We start from the raw sequence: 11,687 nt of genomic DNA on the forward strand, positions 1-11,687 counted from the left end.
ACACGGCAAATAGAGAGTTCACTGTACTTTCCAAGCAACATTTTGTGCATGATGTAATAGCACCTTGTCGTTGTAGTAATTCCACATCCTTCGCACTGATGCACGCAACAAAGGCACAAATCATAACCACATACCACGAGGGCCTGAAGTGCAACCTGAGGAATTGTATGATTCATGCGTCGCATTATACACTGCAGGCAATCTTTTGGTCCCCCAGGTTGAGTTCCCACACGGTCACAGATGTCCAGTATGAGGGCCCAGTCTTCAGATGTGTTCCGCTCACTGGTTGCTTTGTCTGAAACATTTAAAGGAGTACAGAGGGCCATCCCAAAAATTTCAGATTAAGACGTCTGATGAAAGTGTGTGTGTCACTTTACCGAATAGCGCGAAAGGTTTTGGTGTGTGCAATTTGTTTCCCAGAAAAAACTCACATAAACATGGCTCAGCGCGTTCACCCTTAACTCGCCACTCCAGGTATAACGAGGATGACGAGGTACGATGCCACGTCACCGATGATGTTATAAGGAGAACTCATTCAGGTTCGCCGGTCAGTGGGGGTCAGCGTCTTGTCCCTTTGCCACCATAAACCAGTTTTGCCAGTTCTCCGGGAGAATTGGGGATAGAAGGAGCGGCTGAATCATTACCGAGCCAGGAGAAAGGCTTTTTCAGAACCCCGAACAGCCGAGTAGCAGACAACAGCCGAGTAGCAGACAACATTTCTCTAGACCAATCAGCAAGAGTTCTCCTTATAGCGTCAACGTGAGGTTCCAGGCAGATCACAGGCTGGTACTGCTCTTAACCACCGTTGTGCAAGGTCCTTTTTTGCATATTTTAAATTCAATTTCTGCGATAATTATGACTGTGAATTATGTGGTGTGAATTACTTCGCATTGTGCATCTTACTGGCCTATTTAACAGTTTTATAGGAAGAAAACAGGGTGTTAAAAATGACTTCTGTGCTACTTTAAATCCACTCATGAGCATGAGCGAAATCTACAAAGAAGACCACAGAGCCGCAACAGATACAAGTGTTACTGAAGATAGCATAAAAATAATTTATGCTCTCATAAAACACTAAATAAGAGGAAAATAATTTTTTTACATCGTTTACACACTCATAAGCACCTGCTTAAGTCAATTGGCTTGTTTGGAGGTTACAAACAGTAGTTATTCCATTATCTAACTAGCCATAATGTTCTGGTACAACTGAACATTCAACAAATAGAAGGTCTTATGTAATACCAATATAAATACAATATACCAATATATAATTGCACAAAAAATATAGCATAAATGTTAGAAGAATTTCATTTGAGGATATAGCTGGAAATCTTACAAAGAACTCAGTAGCCGCTTAAATAATCTCTGGTGCATTTGCCATATTCTGCTTTACAAAAGAGAATTTTACATAATTTTTTTCTTCTTAAATTCCATTGGAAAGTAGTGATAGTGTGGAAGGATGTGTTCAGATAGACTCCTAAATTTGAGTACTCCCAATTCTGTATGCACAAGACTGCCACTAAGTAAAGCTAGAGGAAACAATGTTTCCCAGCAAATCCCTATGTACAGACTAGTTTATTCTTTAGGTACTGGACACAATTTCTGTAATTTAAGCAGTACACGTGAAGTGCAAAATAAATTGACTTCCGTATGTTAAAGCGTGTGCTTCTATTAGTGAAATAAAGTTGCGCAGAAACATCACATAGTTCTTTTTCTTTTTTGCAGACCTTATCAAGATGTGTATACCATTTCATGTTTGAGTTAAGATGTAACCATTGATACTTTATAGTATATATCTCCATGCATCATTATTTGCAATTTCATAAAGCTTTTGTGGATGTTTAATAACCATATTGTTTGTTTTTCTATTCGCCTCGAGATCGAACTGTGGGCGGCGCTGCGACGGATGCCCTAGTGGGGATACGGCATGATCGGACGCAGCAGGCTCTTGCTTTTCTACGCAGATATCCCAGTGTTTCTGGATGAAATGCTGCTGTCAGTGCTTCACATATTGTGGATGTGTTGAAATGCGATATTTAGAACGCTGTTATGGTGTGGAAGTTCACAAAAGTGCTGCACTGCGAAACGCTCAAGTCGTGAAGTTGTGAAAAGAAAATTTCCTGTGTGCTTTTGAAGGGAAACACTGCCTCCTTTGTTCCAAGCTAGATTTTGTTTTAGTCTTTTGCTGCTCTCGCTCCAATATTTCTTCATCGCTTGTGTGTAGCTGTCTTTCCCTGTACCTTTCTACCTTACATCGTGACAAGGATTAAAAAAATAAAATAACTCAAAATTCCTGTCACTACTGATCTCAATGTACAATGTACTGATCAACAATAACAATGAATCTAAATGTACAAATGTGCACGAATGGTGGACCTGACTGTGTGTGGGGTGCTACCGGTCAGGAAATACATTTAAACGAAGTTTTTGGTTCGAGCGGCAGGTATATTCTGAAACACGCTGTTGCAGACGTGCTTCACACACCCCAATACACGCGTGTTTTACATAGAACGTTCAGGGATGGTGCATTTTACCTTGAATGTGTGTGTTCCAATGATTACGTATGTGAAAGATAAAAGTCTAGCCTGTCATACGGTCAGATGAGAATGAGACGAAAGCTTGAAATTCACACATTTAAAGACACCCGTATCATAAATATATATATATATATTCATGCATTCATATATTTCATATATTCGATGCAACTTGTGTTTAGAGTGTGCAGAATATCCTAACTTAGCATTATGAAGTAACTTCGAACCGCTAGCACAGAAGCCATTCTATAAATAACTGTGACATAGTTGTATGCTTATGATAAAAAAACTGTTACAACATTTACCTTAGTTCTTGGTACATTTTGTTTGACAGACAGAACAGCAGTGACAAATATAATATAACAAAGGCCGACTGGAATCCGCGTACTGGAACGTATGCACTTTCTGTAGTTTTCTTCTCTGCTAAGCACGCTGGTGCAGAGAACTAGAGAAGTTGAAAAAAGTTTTCCACCAAATCATTTTCACTCATTTTGAAGCGATTTTAAAAGCACAAATGTCCAGAAATTGATCCTTCCGGGCACGTTTTCGAGCACGATGACCACAGCGAAAGCACCGGCTCAAGCGGCGCGTCCCCACTAAAGGCAGTTCACGGAGCAGCCACGTGGTGGCGAACCTGCTCGATCTCGAGGCGAATAGCACCGCAGGAGTAGTTGCATTGCACCAGAAGCATGATGAACAAACACAAAAGAGACAGACAGTGTTCACTAGCTAGCGGATGCAGTAGTACATCCATGTTTCCAGTGAACCTGCCTTCTTGCACTGTACCAGAATAAATGTGGTGCAAGTTGACTATGTACAAGGCAAATGGGTTGATGCAATTGCCACATGTTGCTTATCGTGCTTCAGACTAATTTTGAGCATGGGAGTTTCTCTAAACTGTGGGTGTATACGCTGTGCAAGTGCGTATCTACGCATGAGAGGAGGCAGTGAGAGGGAAGAAGGAGGGCGCCGCCGTAGCCAATGGTGCTTTCCGAGTGGAGTAACAGGGAGAGGAGATATGCGCAGAACGCTCGGTTACTTGCAGAGCGTATAAATATGCAAAATTGTGCGTGTAAATGTGAATAACTCAGTGGCGTCACTAGGGTACGTGTCATGCGGTGCGGGAGCTGTTTGCATCACCCTTCCCACCCCCCCCATTAGCGGATCACTTTCTGTACTACACTCTAAAAACAGAGCTTCATCACATAGCACGCTCTTAGCCAACCACCATCCCAAATGACATTGTTTTGCTGCTGATTGATTAAAAACGGAAGGCGTATGCTTTTTTGGGACACTTATGGAGTTACATTAATTGTCCCAAAAAGGCATATGCCCTGCACTTCACACATATTAGAAGAGAAGAGAAAAGAAAAGAAAAGAAAAAGAGGAGGAAAGGCGCAAGAAAATACAAATCACGAGTGATAACGGTATCATTCTATGCCTTCCGCGTGCTACGTGGTCAAGTTCTGTGTTTGGAGCGCAGGCGATGCACGATGGATAACAATACTGCGTTTTAATGTATCGTACGTTATACCACCTTTGCGTACATAAGGATTGGCATTGATGGTCTTGCGCACATGCAAAAATAAAGAGAGCTTCGAGTATTGCGCAGCACCAGCACACTATCCTTTACGTACACAAAGGCAATAGCATAGGATGCACTAAAACTCATTAATACGAGGGGTGTTCAAGTCAAACCGGGACTTTCTGTCTCCTGAGTGTACAAATGGCTCGCGGTACTTCTTTTTCGTCATTTTCACACACGACAGGTCTCCGCATTCACAACATGGTGGTCCGAAGTTTGTGCAAAACAGAAGACACGTGCTGGACAAGATGGCCGACAACGAGGTGAGCGCGCACATCGAACAGCAAATTGTCATGAAGTTTCTCGTGAATGAAGGCGTGAAGTCATCTGAAATTCACAGAAAACTTCAGGCTCAGTATGGCCACGATACACTTAGCCGCAGCAAAGCGTTTGAGTGGTGCAAACAGTTCCGAGACGGCAGTACATCAGTGCAGGACGATCCCGGCCGGGGCGGCTCAGAGCCCAGTGTCAGAGTTCCTGAGAACATCCAACTTGTGGAGCGCCTGATCCTCAAGGACCGACGGATAACATGCTCGAACTGGCTCGAAAGACTAACCTTTCTGTGGGAACGTTAAACACTATCATTCATGAACACTTCCAGTTTCGGAAAGTTAGTGCCCGTTGGGTCCCAAGGCAGCTCTCCGTGTTTGACCGGCAGAGAAGACTGGAAATCTCCCAAGAGCTAAGGTACCGTTTCAGCACTGAAGGACAGTCGCTCCTTGATCGGATCATGACGCGTGACGTGGGTGCACCATTTCACTCCTGAGTCTAAACGCGCAACAAAACTGTGGAAGCATCCGGGCTCTCCAGCTCCCAAAAAGTTCCGAAGCACCCCGTCTGCGGGTAAGGTCAGCCACGGTTTTCTGGGACAAGGCTGGTATTGTTCATTTTGATTTTCTGCCGAGCAGTACCACCATCAATAGTGCATATTACTGCCAAGTTCTCAGGGGCGTGCATAAGGCGCTGAAGCAAAAGTGGCCAAGCCTCATCACCAAAGGGGTCCTCCTCCTACAGGACAATGCATGCCCGCATACCGCACATCTCACGACACGCACCTTACAGGAACTTGGCTTGGAGTTTCTGCCACATCCCCCTTACAGTCCAGACCTCGCCCCCAGCGATTTCCATCTCTTCGGACCACTGAAGGCGTTCCTTGGGCGCCGCCACTTCAGCTGCGAAGACGAGGTCAAGAATGCGGTCCGATTATGGCTGCTACGCGCTGGTAGGGATTTCTACGCTGCTGGCATCCAAGCCCTCGTGAAACGCTGGGACAAGTGCATTAGTGCAGCTGGAGATTACGTTGAAAAATAAAACTAATTTCTCGCCTGTAAAGTCCATTTTACTTTTAAAATGAAAAGTCCCGGTTTGACTTGAACACCCCTCGTATTACGCCACAAGCAGGGAAAACATTACATGCTCGCAAAGCGTTGGCTTTGGCGTCATCCCACTGCAGAGAAAGGGAAGAAGCAGCAGTACTGGGGGCGCGGCACGTTGCCCCCTTTCCTCGCATCACTCGGTGCAGACCGCACCCCTGATGACGCCACTGATAACTCAATTGATGGTATGAATGAATATCAATAAATACCAAAGATAATTGAATTTCTTAATGGACAAATTTACTTTTTAGACATAATAGATGTAAATTCTATGTCTAATGATTCTTGAGCCATGATCCTTATCAAAGTGCTAGAGTACTAAGGATGCAATAGTGCATTCTCTTGGCAGCACTGGGGGTTGTCCTATTTTTAATTAATTGCATTCTCTTGTACCCTTTGAATAACGATGCCGGCAGCACCACTCACTCAGAAAGCTGAAGCAAAGTCAAACACACTTCCTGAAGGCACACTGGATTTAAAAGATGCCTGCATTTCGTTCTGAAGTCGTTTATGCACCCATTTTCACCACCAAGTAATACCCCTGACACACGGGCACGCTTGAACTCCTTTACACAAAAGGACACCTAAAGGAAGGGCATTGCATGACGTGACACACGGCAAAAGAGAATCTCCTTTTACGAAGTGGTCCTTTTGGGAAGCTGAGATCGGCGATCTCCTTTCCATCTGCAAAGGCATATGGCGTAGCCCCGAACGAAGGGCGATACCACGACAATACTCTCAAACGAAGGCTAGACCTTGTTTTCATTTTTCAAGTACTCGAAGGCTGCATGCAGATATTGCAGTTGCAGTACGTATTTTGAATTCATTGGTCATATTGTTATGTTTACTGTCACTATGTCGTTCGTGTAGGTCAGGGATCGGAACCGGGTTTTTTTGTGGTCCGGTTCGGGTTCAGGCATATTGGTTCGGTTCGGGTTTAGCTCCGCTGAACCGAAATTATCAGAAAAAAAAAAAAGAAGCGGTCAGTGGTCGGAACATTTACAGGGATTGGAACCTTTACTTTCTTCGGCTCTGGTTTAACCGTTTCATCGGCAGTAATTTTTCTACGTGAAAGCGAGCTTACCCTCACCATACACTGTTGTAAGGAAAGGTGTGAGATAACCGATTCAGGTGAAAAACCTTTCATGAAGGCAGGTGAAAACACAAGACAAGCAATAAACACATTTATTATTTACCTGATATTTTACTGTATGGTACTCTCGTGGTCGTCTGCTGAAAACAAAAAGCGAAGTGCTGGAAGCCTTTTGGCAGAACCCCGCCAGGGCCCTCTTTTGCTCCGGAAAAAAACTGGCGCCACAGTCACAAACTTTTACCATCGTACAAAAAAAAAAAAAAAAAAAAAAGGTCGGTCGGTAGTACAATTATTTCACATCTGAACAGACTCCAGAACCGGTAACTGTATCAATTTTTTTCGGTTCAGTTCCGGTTCGGTTCAGGACAAGCAAAATAATTGTTCGGGTTCAACAGAAAATGACTTTTTTTTCCGGATTTCGGTTCGGGTTAAGTTCCGGTTCCGATCCCTGGTGTAGGCTGGTTCTAATGGAAATACCTAGTGCGACATCTTTACGTATATTTTTCAAACGAAACACCAAAAGGAGTTAGCTCTTGCCATGTGTCACTGGCACGAACTCCTTTTGCGAAGGTGTCCTTTGCAGCTGTAAAGAACCTTTAATGGAAAGGAGTTTAAACGTGCCTCCGTGTCAGGAGTATAACACAACTTGCAGATACGGACACACAGGGGGTACAGCAAGAGGGCAAACCAAATGTTATCATCACATGGATTGCGAACAAGCTGTGCATAAAGTTTGCTGATGACAGTCCATCAGGTTGGAAATAAAGTGGGGTAGATCAACCAAGAATGGAGAGCACATAGGAGATACGTGAGGCTGTGAACAAAACATTTTATTTTATTTATTTGTCAACTTTTTCTGGGAAGCAAATAAGAAAAAGGTAGTTCTATGAGTATCTATTATGACTTTCATCTTTCATCAAGAAAAAGGTAGTTCTAATGCACATCTGTGCCTGCTTTGACCCCATATGTCACACCCCTCCTCCTCCACTGTCTCCAAGTGAAGCACATGCCTCTGTGACATCATCCATCAATCTCATCCTCTGCTGTCAGTTATCCTTTTGCCTTCAATCTTACCATCAAGGTCATCTCGAATGAGCCCTCGAAATATGTGGTCCGTCCTTCCACTGAGCAATCGTAGTTTATTTTTAATATTGAGTGATTTGATCTCTTCCAAGTCAAATCTCAAAAGTATCCTCCAACACAGCATATGTCTGCTGCTAGATATCCTGCTCCGATTAATTACCAAGTCAGGGGGAGAATAGAGGCACAGTATTCTGTGTGATGCATTCGAGCTTTATTCTGCCACGACATTACGGCTTTCTACATTACGTGCAATGCTGAGGCAACTTGGAAACTACCCACTATGTAAGTCAATCAGGTATACTATTAACTCATTCAGCGTCCTTATATTGCTAGAAGTTGACAAAAGGGAGACAAGACACCACAGTGCGCGTCTAATTCTATTACGCGTGGTTGAATCTGCTTTGTGCTTGAACTGATCGACTTTCGATTAATCGCTACCGTAGGACAACAAGCATTGTTTGTCTACTGGGTCTTGAATGCATTTTTCACGTGTTATTCGTACTGGCCTATGTTTACTTCGCAGTAGTAGCATTCACGTTTTGAACCCATTGGCAAGTCAGGTGTTCAGGTTCTATTTCCCAGTCAAGGGCAGCAAACGACAATTACATTAGAGGACTTGTAAATGTCTTAAGCTTCTGGGTCACGTGTGCTTTCTTGACACTAAGCACCCATGACAATTCTTTTAGTGAGGATTACGCGGCGCTACTACTCAGCAAGCATACGATAAGTCCACCATTAGTTGGCAAACCACATGAACCACTTACCCACATCTTGCTGGAATTGGGAGCTTGTCCCGAGAAATGGCATGTCCTTCACGTGGGCTCTGCCGTTTATCAAGCAATTTCAGTCACGGTAACCAAATCAACAGAATTTGCCAGTCATAACTTGGCAATACACACAAAACATCAGCAGCGAAATACGGTGATGGGATGCTGACAATGACGTCACACGTCACTTCTCGATTTTTTTTCCCCCGAGAGAGAGAAACGGAGAGAAGAGAGAGGGAAGAAGAATGACGTTTGTATATTGTGGTATATTGCTATTGGCGATGGGATGGGGGGATAGGTTTTAGAAAAACGACGATAAAACCAGAGACACGGAACCATTGATGGGTTTCAGACTTTAGCTGCTGAAGCTGCTTTGTGGGCAGTACGAACTGTAGTTTAACAGTTTGCTCAGAACTGCAAACACGGGTGTTGTTGTAAAATAATTCGGGTGTGGGGAGTGGCACAGTTACGTTGTAACAGGCGACGAACCGAAACGTTTTTCGGTTTGTTTCGGGTTCGGCCATGGTTCGGAACGGGTTCCAGGTTCTAATATGCTACGGCTTGTCCGTGACGTCACACGTAGCTTTACCGGTGCTTATTCCCTCTTTCTGGTGAACCGGGGCAAACCACCCATCTACAGGTAGCCACTAAAAATGATACAAGATCTCTTAGCTACGTTTTTTATGCATTTATTTCTGTTTTTCGACCAACAGGACCCCTTTCATCCCTTCCCCGAGCAACATGCCGCCAATCTAGGCAGGGAGACCGCTCGAATCTCCACGTCACCCCCCCCCCCCCCCCCCCCCCGGATATGATTTCAATTGCGAAAAACAAAAATATAAAAAAAAAAATAAAACGATATGCCTAGATTATAGCGGTAACACGTCATCTGGAAGTGGAACGTATTTTTTATGTAGCATATCGTCATATGGCAAATGAACTAGTCACTACCCTAGTAGCACAAAACGTCGCGGAAACGTCTTTATTTGGTCAAATTAGGATAGAAGACGATCAGGACGTCAACGCGACATCTAGAAGCCGTAATTTATAGTATGTTTATAAGACGCGCCGATTTAACGTTTATAATACGTCTTCAGCATCTCTGTTGGAGAGATATCCTAAAGGAAGACCTCCCGTAAACGTCTTCCGTTCACGTTTGCAAGAAGTACCGAATTTCCGTTTATAATACGTCTTCGCCAACTGTGTTCAAGACGTATCTTAGACGAGGACGTTTTGTGTGCACTGAATAAGTTTACTTTCGGTGGACCTACTGACTGTCTCAAACCAAAAGCAGTAGGAAACACAGGCGTTGAGTTGACGGTGAGTTAATACTCCCAGAAATTTCAGTGTTGTTTGTGTGCGTAATTGAAATAAACTTAGACACCTCACCCTCCATTTTGACTCAGAGGCGAGCACGGCTATCGAGTTTACGGCAGTTTCTAAGACGAGCAATGTATAGTACAGTAGAACCCCTTTGTAGTAAACTCTCTGGGACCATGATGAAATTTTACTAGATCAGGAGTTTTATTATATCAGGTGTGCCATTGAATGTATGGGATTCTATCGGGACCGCAGTTCTCGTTTACTATAAGCAGAGTTTTACTACAAGAGGAGTTACTATAAAGAGGTTCTACTGTATCTGTTTTCCCTTTGCAAGGGAATAGACCACCTCTACGCTGTGGTTCCCCTACATGTAACACCGTTGAGGGAGCCTGCTGTTCTTACGGTGGGAGGACCTCTGCTAACGCGGTCCACCAGAGTCTTCGATTTTGGCCAAAATGCCACGTGGCAGTGCTGCTTGCAGTTCTGCTTGGAGAAACAGAAAATGGAACGTGTGGTGATGGTGACTGAGGTTGAAAAATGAAAAAAGAGGTAGATTTCCGGAAAACTGTACCCGGTGGATATCCACAGGGCTGAATTTTCTCACATTCAAATTAGTGTTCTAAACATTTTTTGAACGTCTTCAAGACGGCCACAAACACGTCTTCAAGACTCGGGAAAGCGTCAACTTATCCGGGGATAGAAGACGTTATGTAGATCAGATTGAAGACGTCTCCTAGATGAAAATGTGGTTGTGGCTAGACCTTTCCTCGACGTTTACAAAACGTTTTGTGCTACTAGGGTATTGCTCAAATGAAGTGCCAATGGCCCATCGAAGTCTCAAGACTTGCCTTCATGGGCGTCACTAGGTTGACGCACTAACATATATATAGTTACAGGGACTTCACTCACTGAAACTTGCACACCTCCGTGTGCTTCCTTTCGCCTTCTTTGCATCTGCGTTCTGACAAACTAGCAAAACTTCGGCCAGTGTCTACACCTCTAAAATTGAAACTATAGAAGTACATCACGCCGCTGTCGACTCTGGGGCACTTCCAAGTTGCAAATGGAAGGACTGAACTGCTGTGACAGCCGAGTCGCGACACACTTGCAGCAGCAGTGCAGTGCAGCCTTATTGAACATAGTAGTTCTTTAGCTACGCTTTTGCTGTTCCACATGATGTTGTTACAATGCACTGCTGCTGCAAACTTTCGAAGGTAGGAATGACAAAACATGTTTCTTCTATAAGAAGCAGCGAGAGGACAAGTTCCTTCACCGTCGGCCTTGTATATCCCGTGCTACCGAATGGACTGCCAGATCTCGAGTGTCACGTCACATAAAACGGACGTCGCCACCAGACGATGGGCACAGGCGATGGGATAACAGGCGGCACACACCAACCCGAACTGAATCGGTATCCCGAACGGGTAACTTTTGGCACACACCAACCCGAACTGAATCGGTATCCCGAACGGGTAACCAAAGTTTTTAGATCAGTTCGGTTTCGGTTCAGTTCCAGCTAAAAATAATGGTTAATTCCAGTTTTCGGGTTCGGTTCCGGTTCAGTTTGACATTCTGAACAGGAGTACACAGGAAAAAAAGTTGGGGGCGTTGCCAAGCATTGGGGGACGGGGGGGTCTGGATAAACCATATCTGCAGGAACGCGGGGACTGGTTGAAGAGCGTAGCCACAACCAGCAGCTAGGCGCTGCTGGAACATAACTTGGGGGGAGTGACAAAATGGAGAAAGAAGTGTGGTGTGCCTGCTCGGCAGCAAGTTTCACTCCTACAACTTTGGCAGTTTGGCATGAAAATGACATTAAAGACGTTGCCTTCCGTTGGCTGCTTCATTCTGCTAAATTTGACTTGCTCGTTTTCCAAAATGCTTGCTTTGCAGGTGATCGAAAGTGTCCACATTGCTACCCTGCGC

General features: G+C 44.3%; 1 protein-coding gene across 4 annotated transcripts in view; it reads right to left on the reverse strand.

The window, feature by feature from the left end:
- Nucleotides 1-8,647, reverse strand: part of LOC135376470 (signal transducing adapter molecule 1-like) — a 76,018-nt gene extending 67,371 nt beyond the window's left edge. For 3 of the 4 annotated variants that reach the window (XM_064608985.1, XM_064608984.1, XM_064608983.1), the window contains exons 1-2: nt 8,436-8,647; nt 135-295 (exon numbers count right to left, since the gene is read on the reverse strand). In XM_064608985.1, coding sequence (XP_064465055.1) covers nt 135-295; nt 8,436-8,478 — 204 coding nt within the window. In that variant the 5' untranslated portion in view covers nt 8,479-8,647. The remainder of the gene's footprint in view (nt 1-134; nt 296-8,435) is intronic. The other variant, XM_064608982.1, reaches the window with a different exon arrangement.
- Between the last annotated feature and the right edge of the window lie 3,040 nt (nt 8,648-11,687).

This window comes from Ornithodoros turicata, unplaced genomic scaffold (genome assembly GCF_037126465.1).
Source record: "Ornithodoros turicata isolate Travis unplaced genomic scaffold, ASM3712646v1 ctg00001113.1, whole genome shotgun sequence".
Classification (NCBI taxonomy): domain Eukaryota; kingdom Metazoa; phylum Arthropoda; class Arachnida; order Ixodida; family Argasidae; genus Ornithodoros; species Ornithodoros turicata.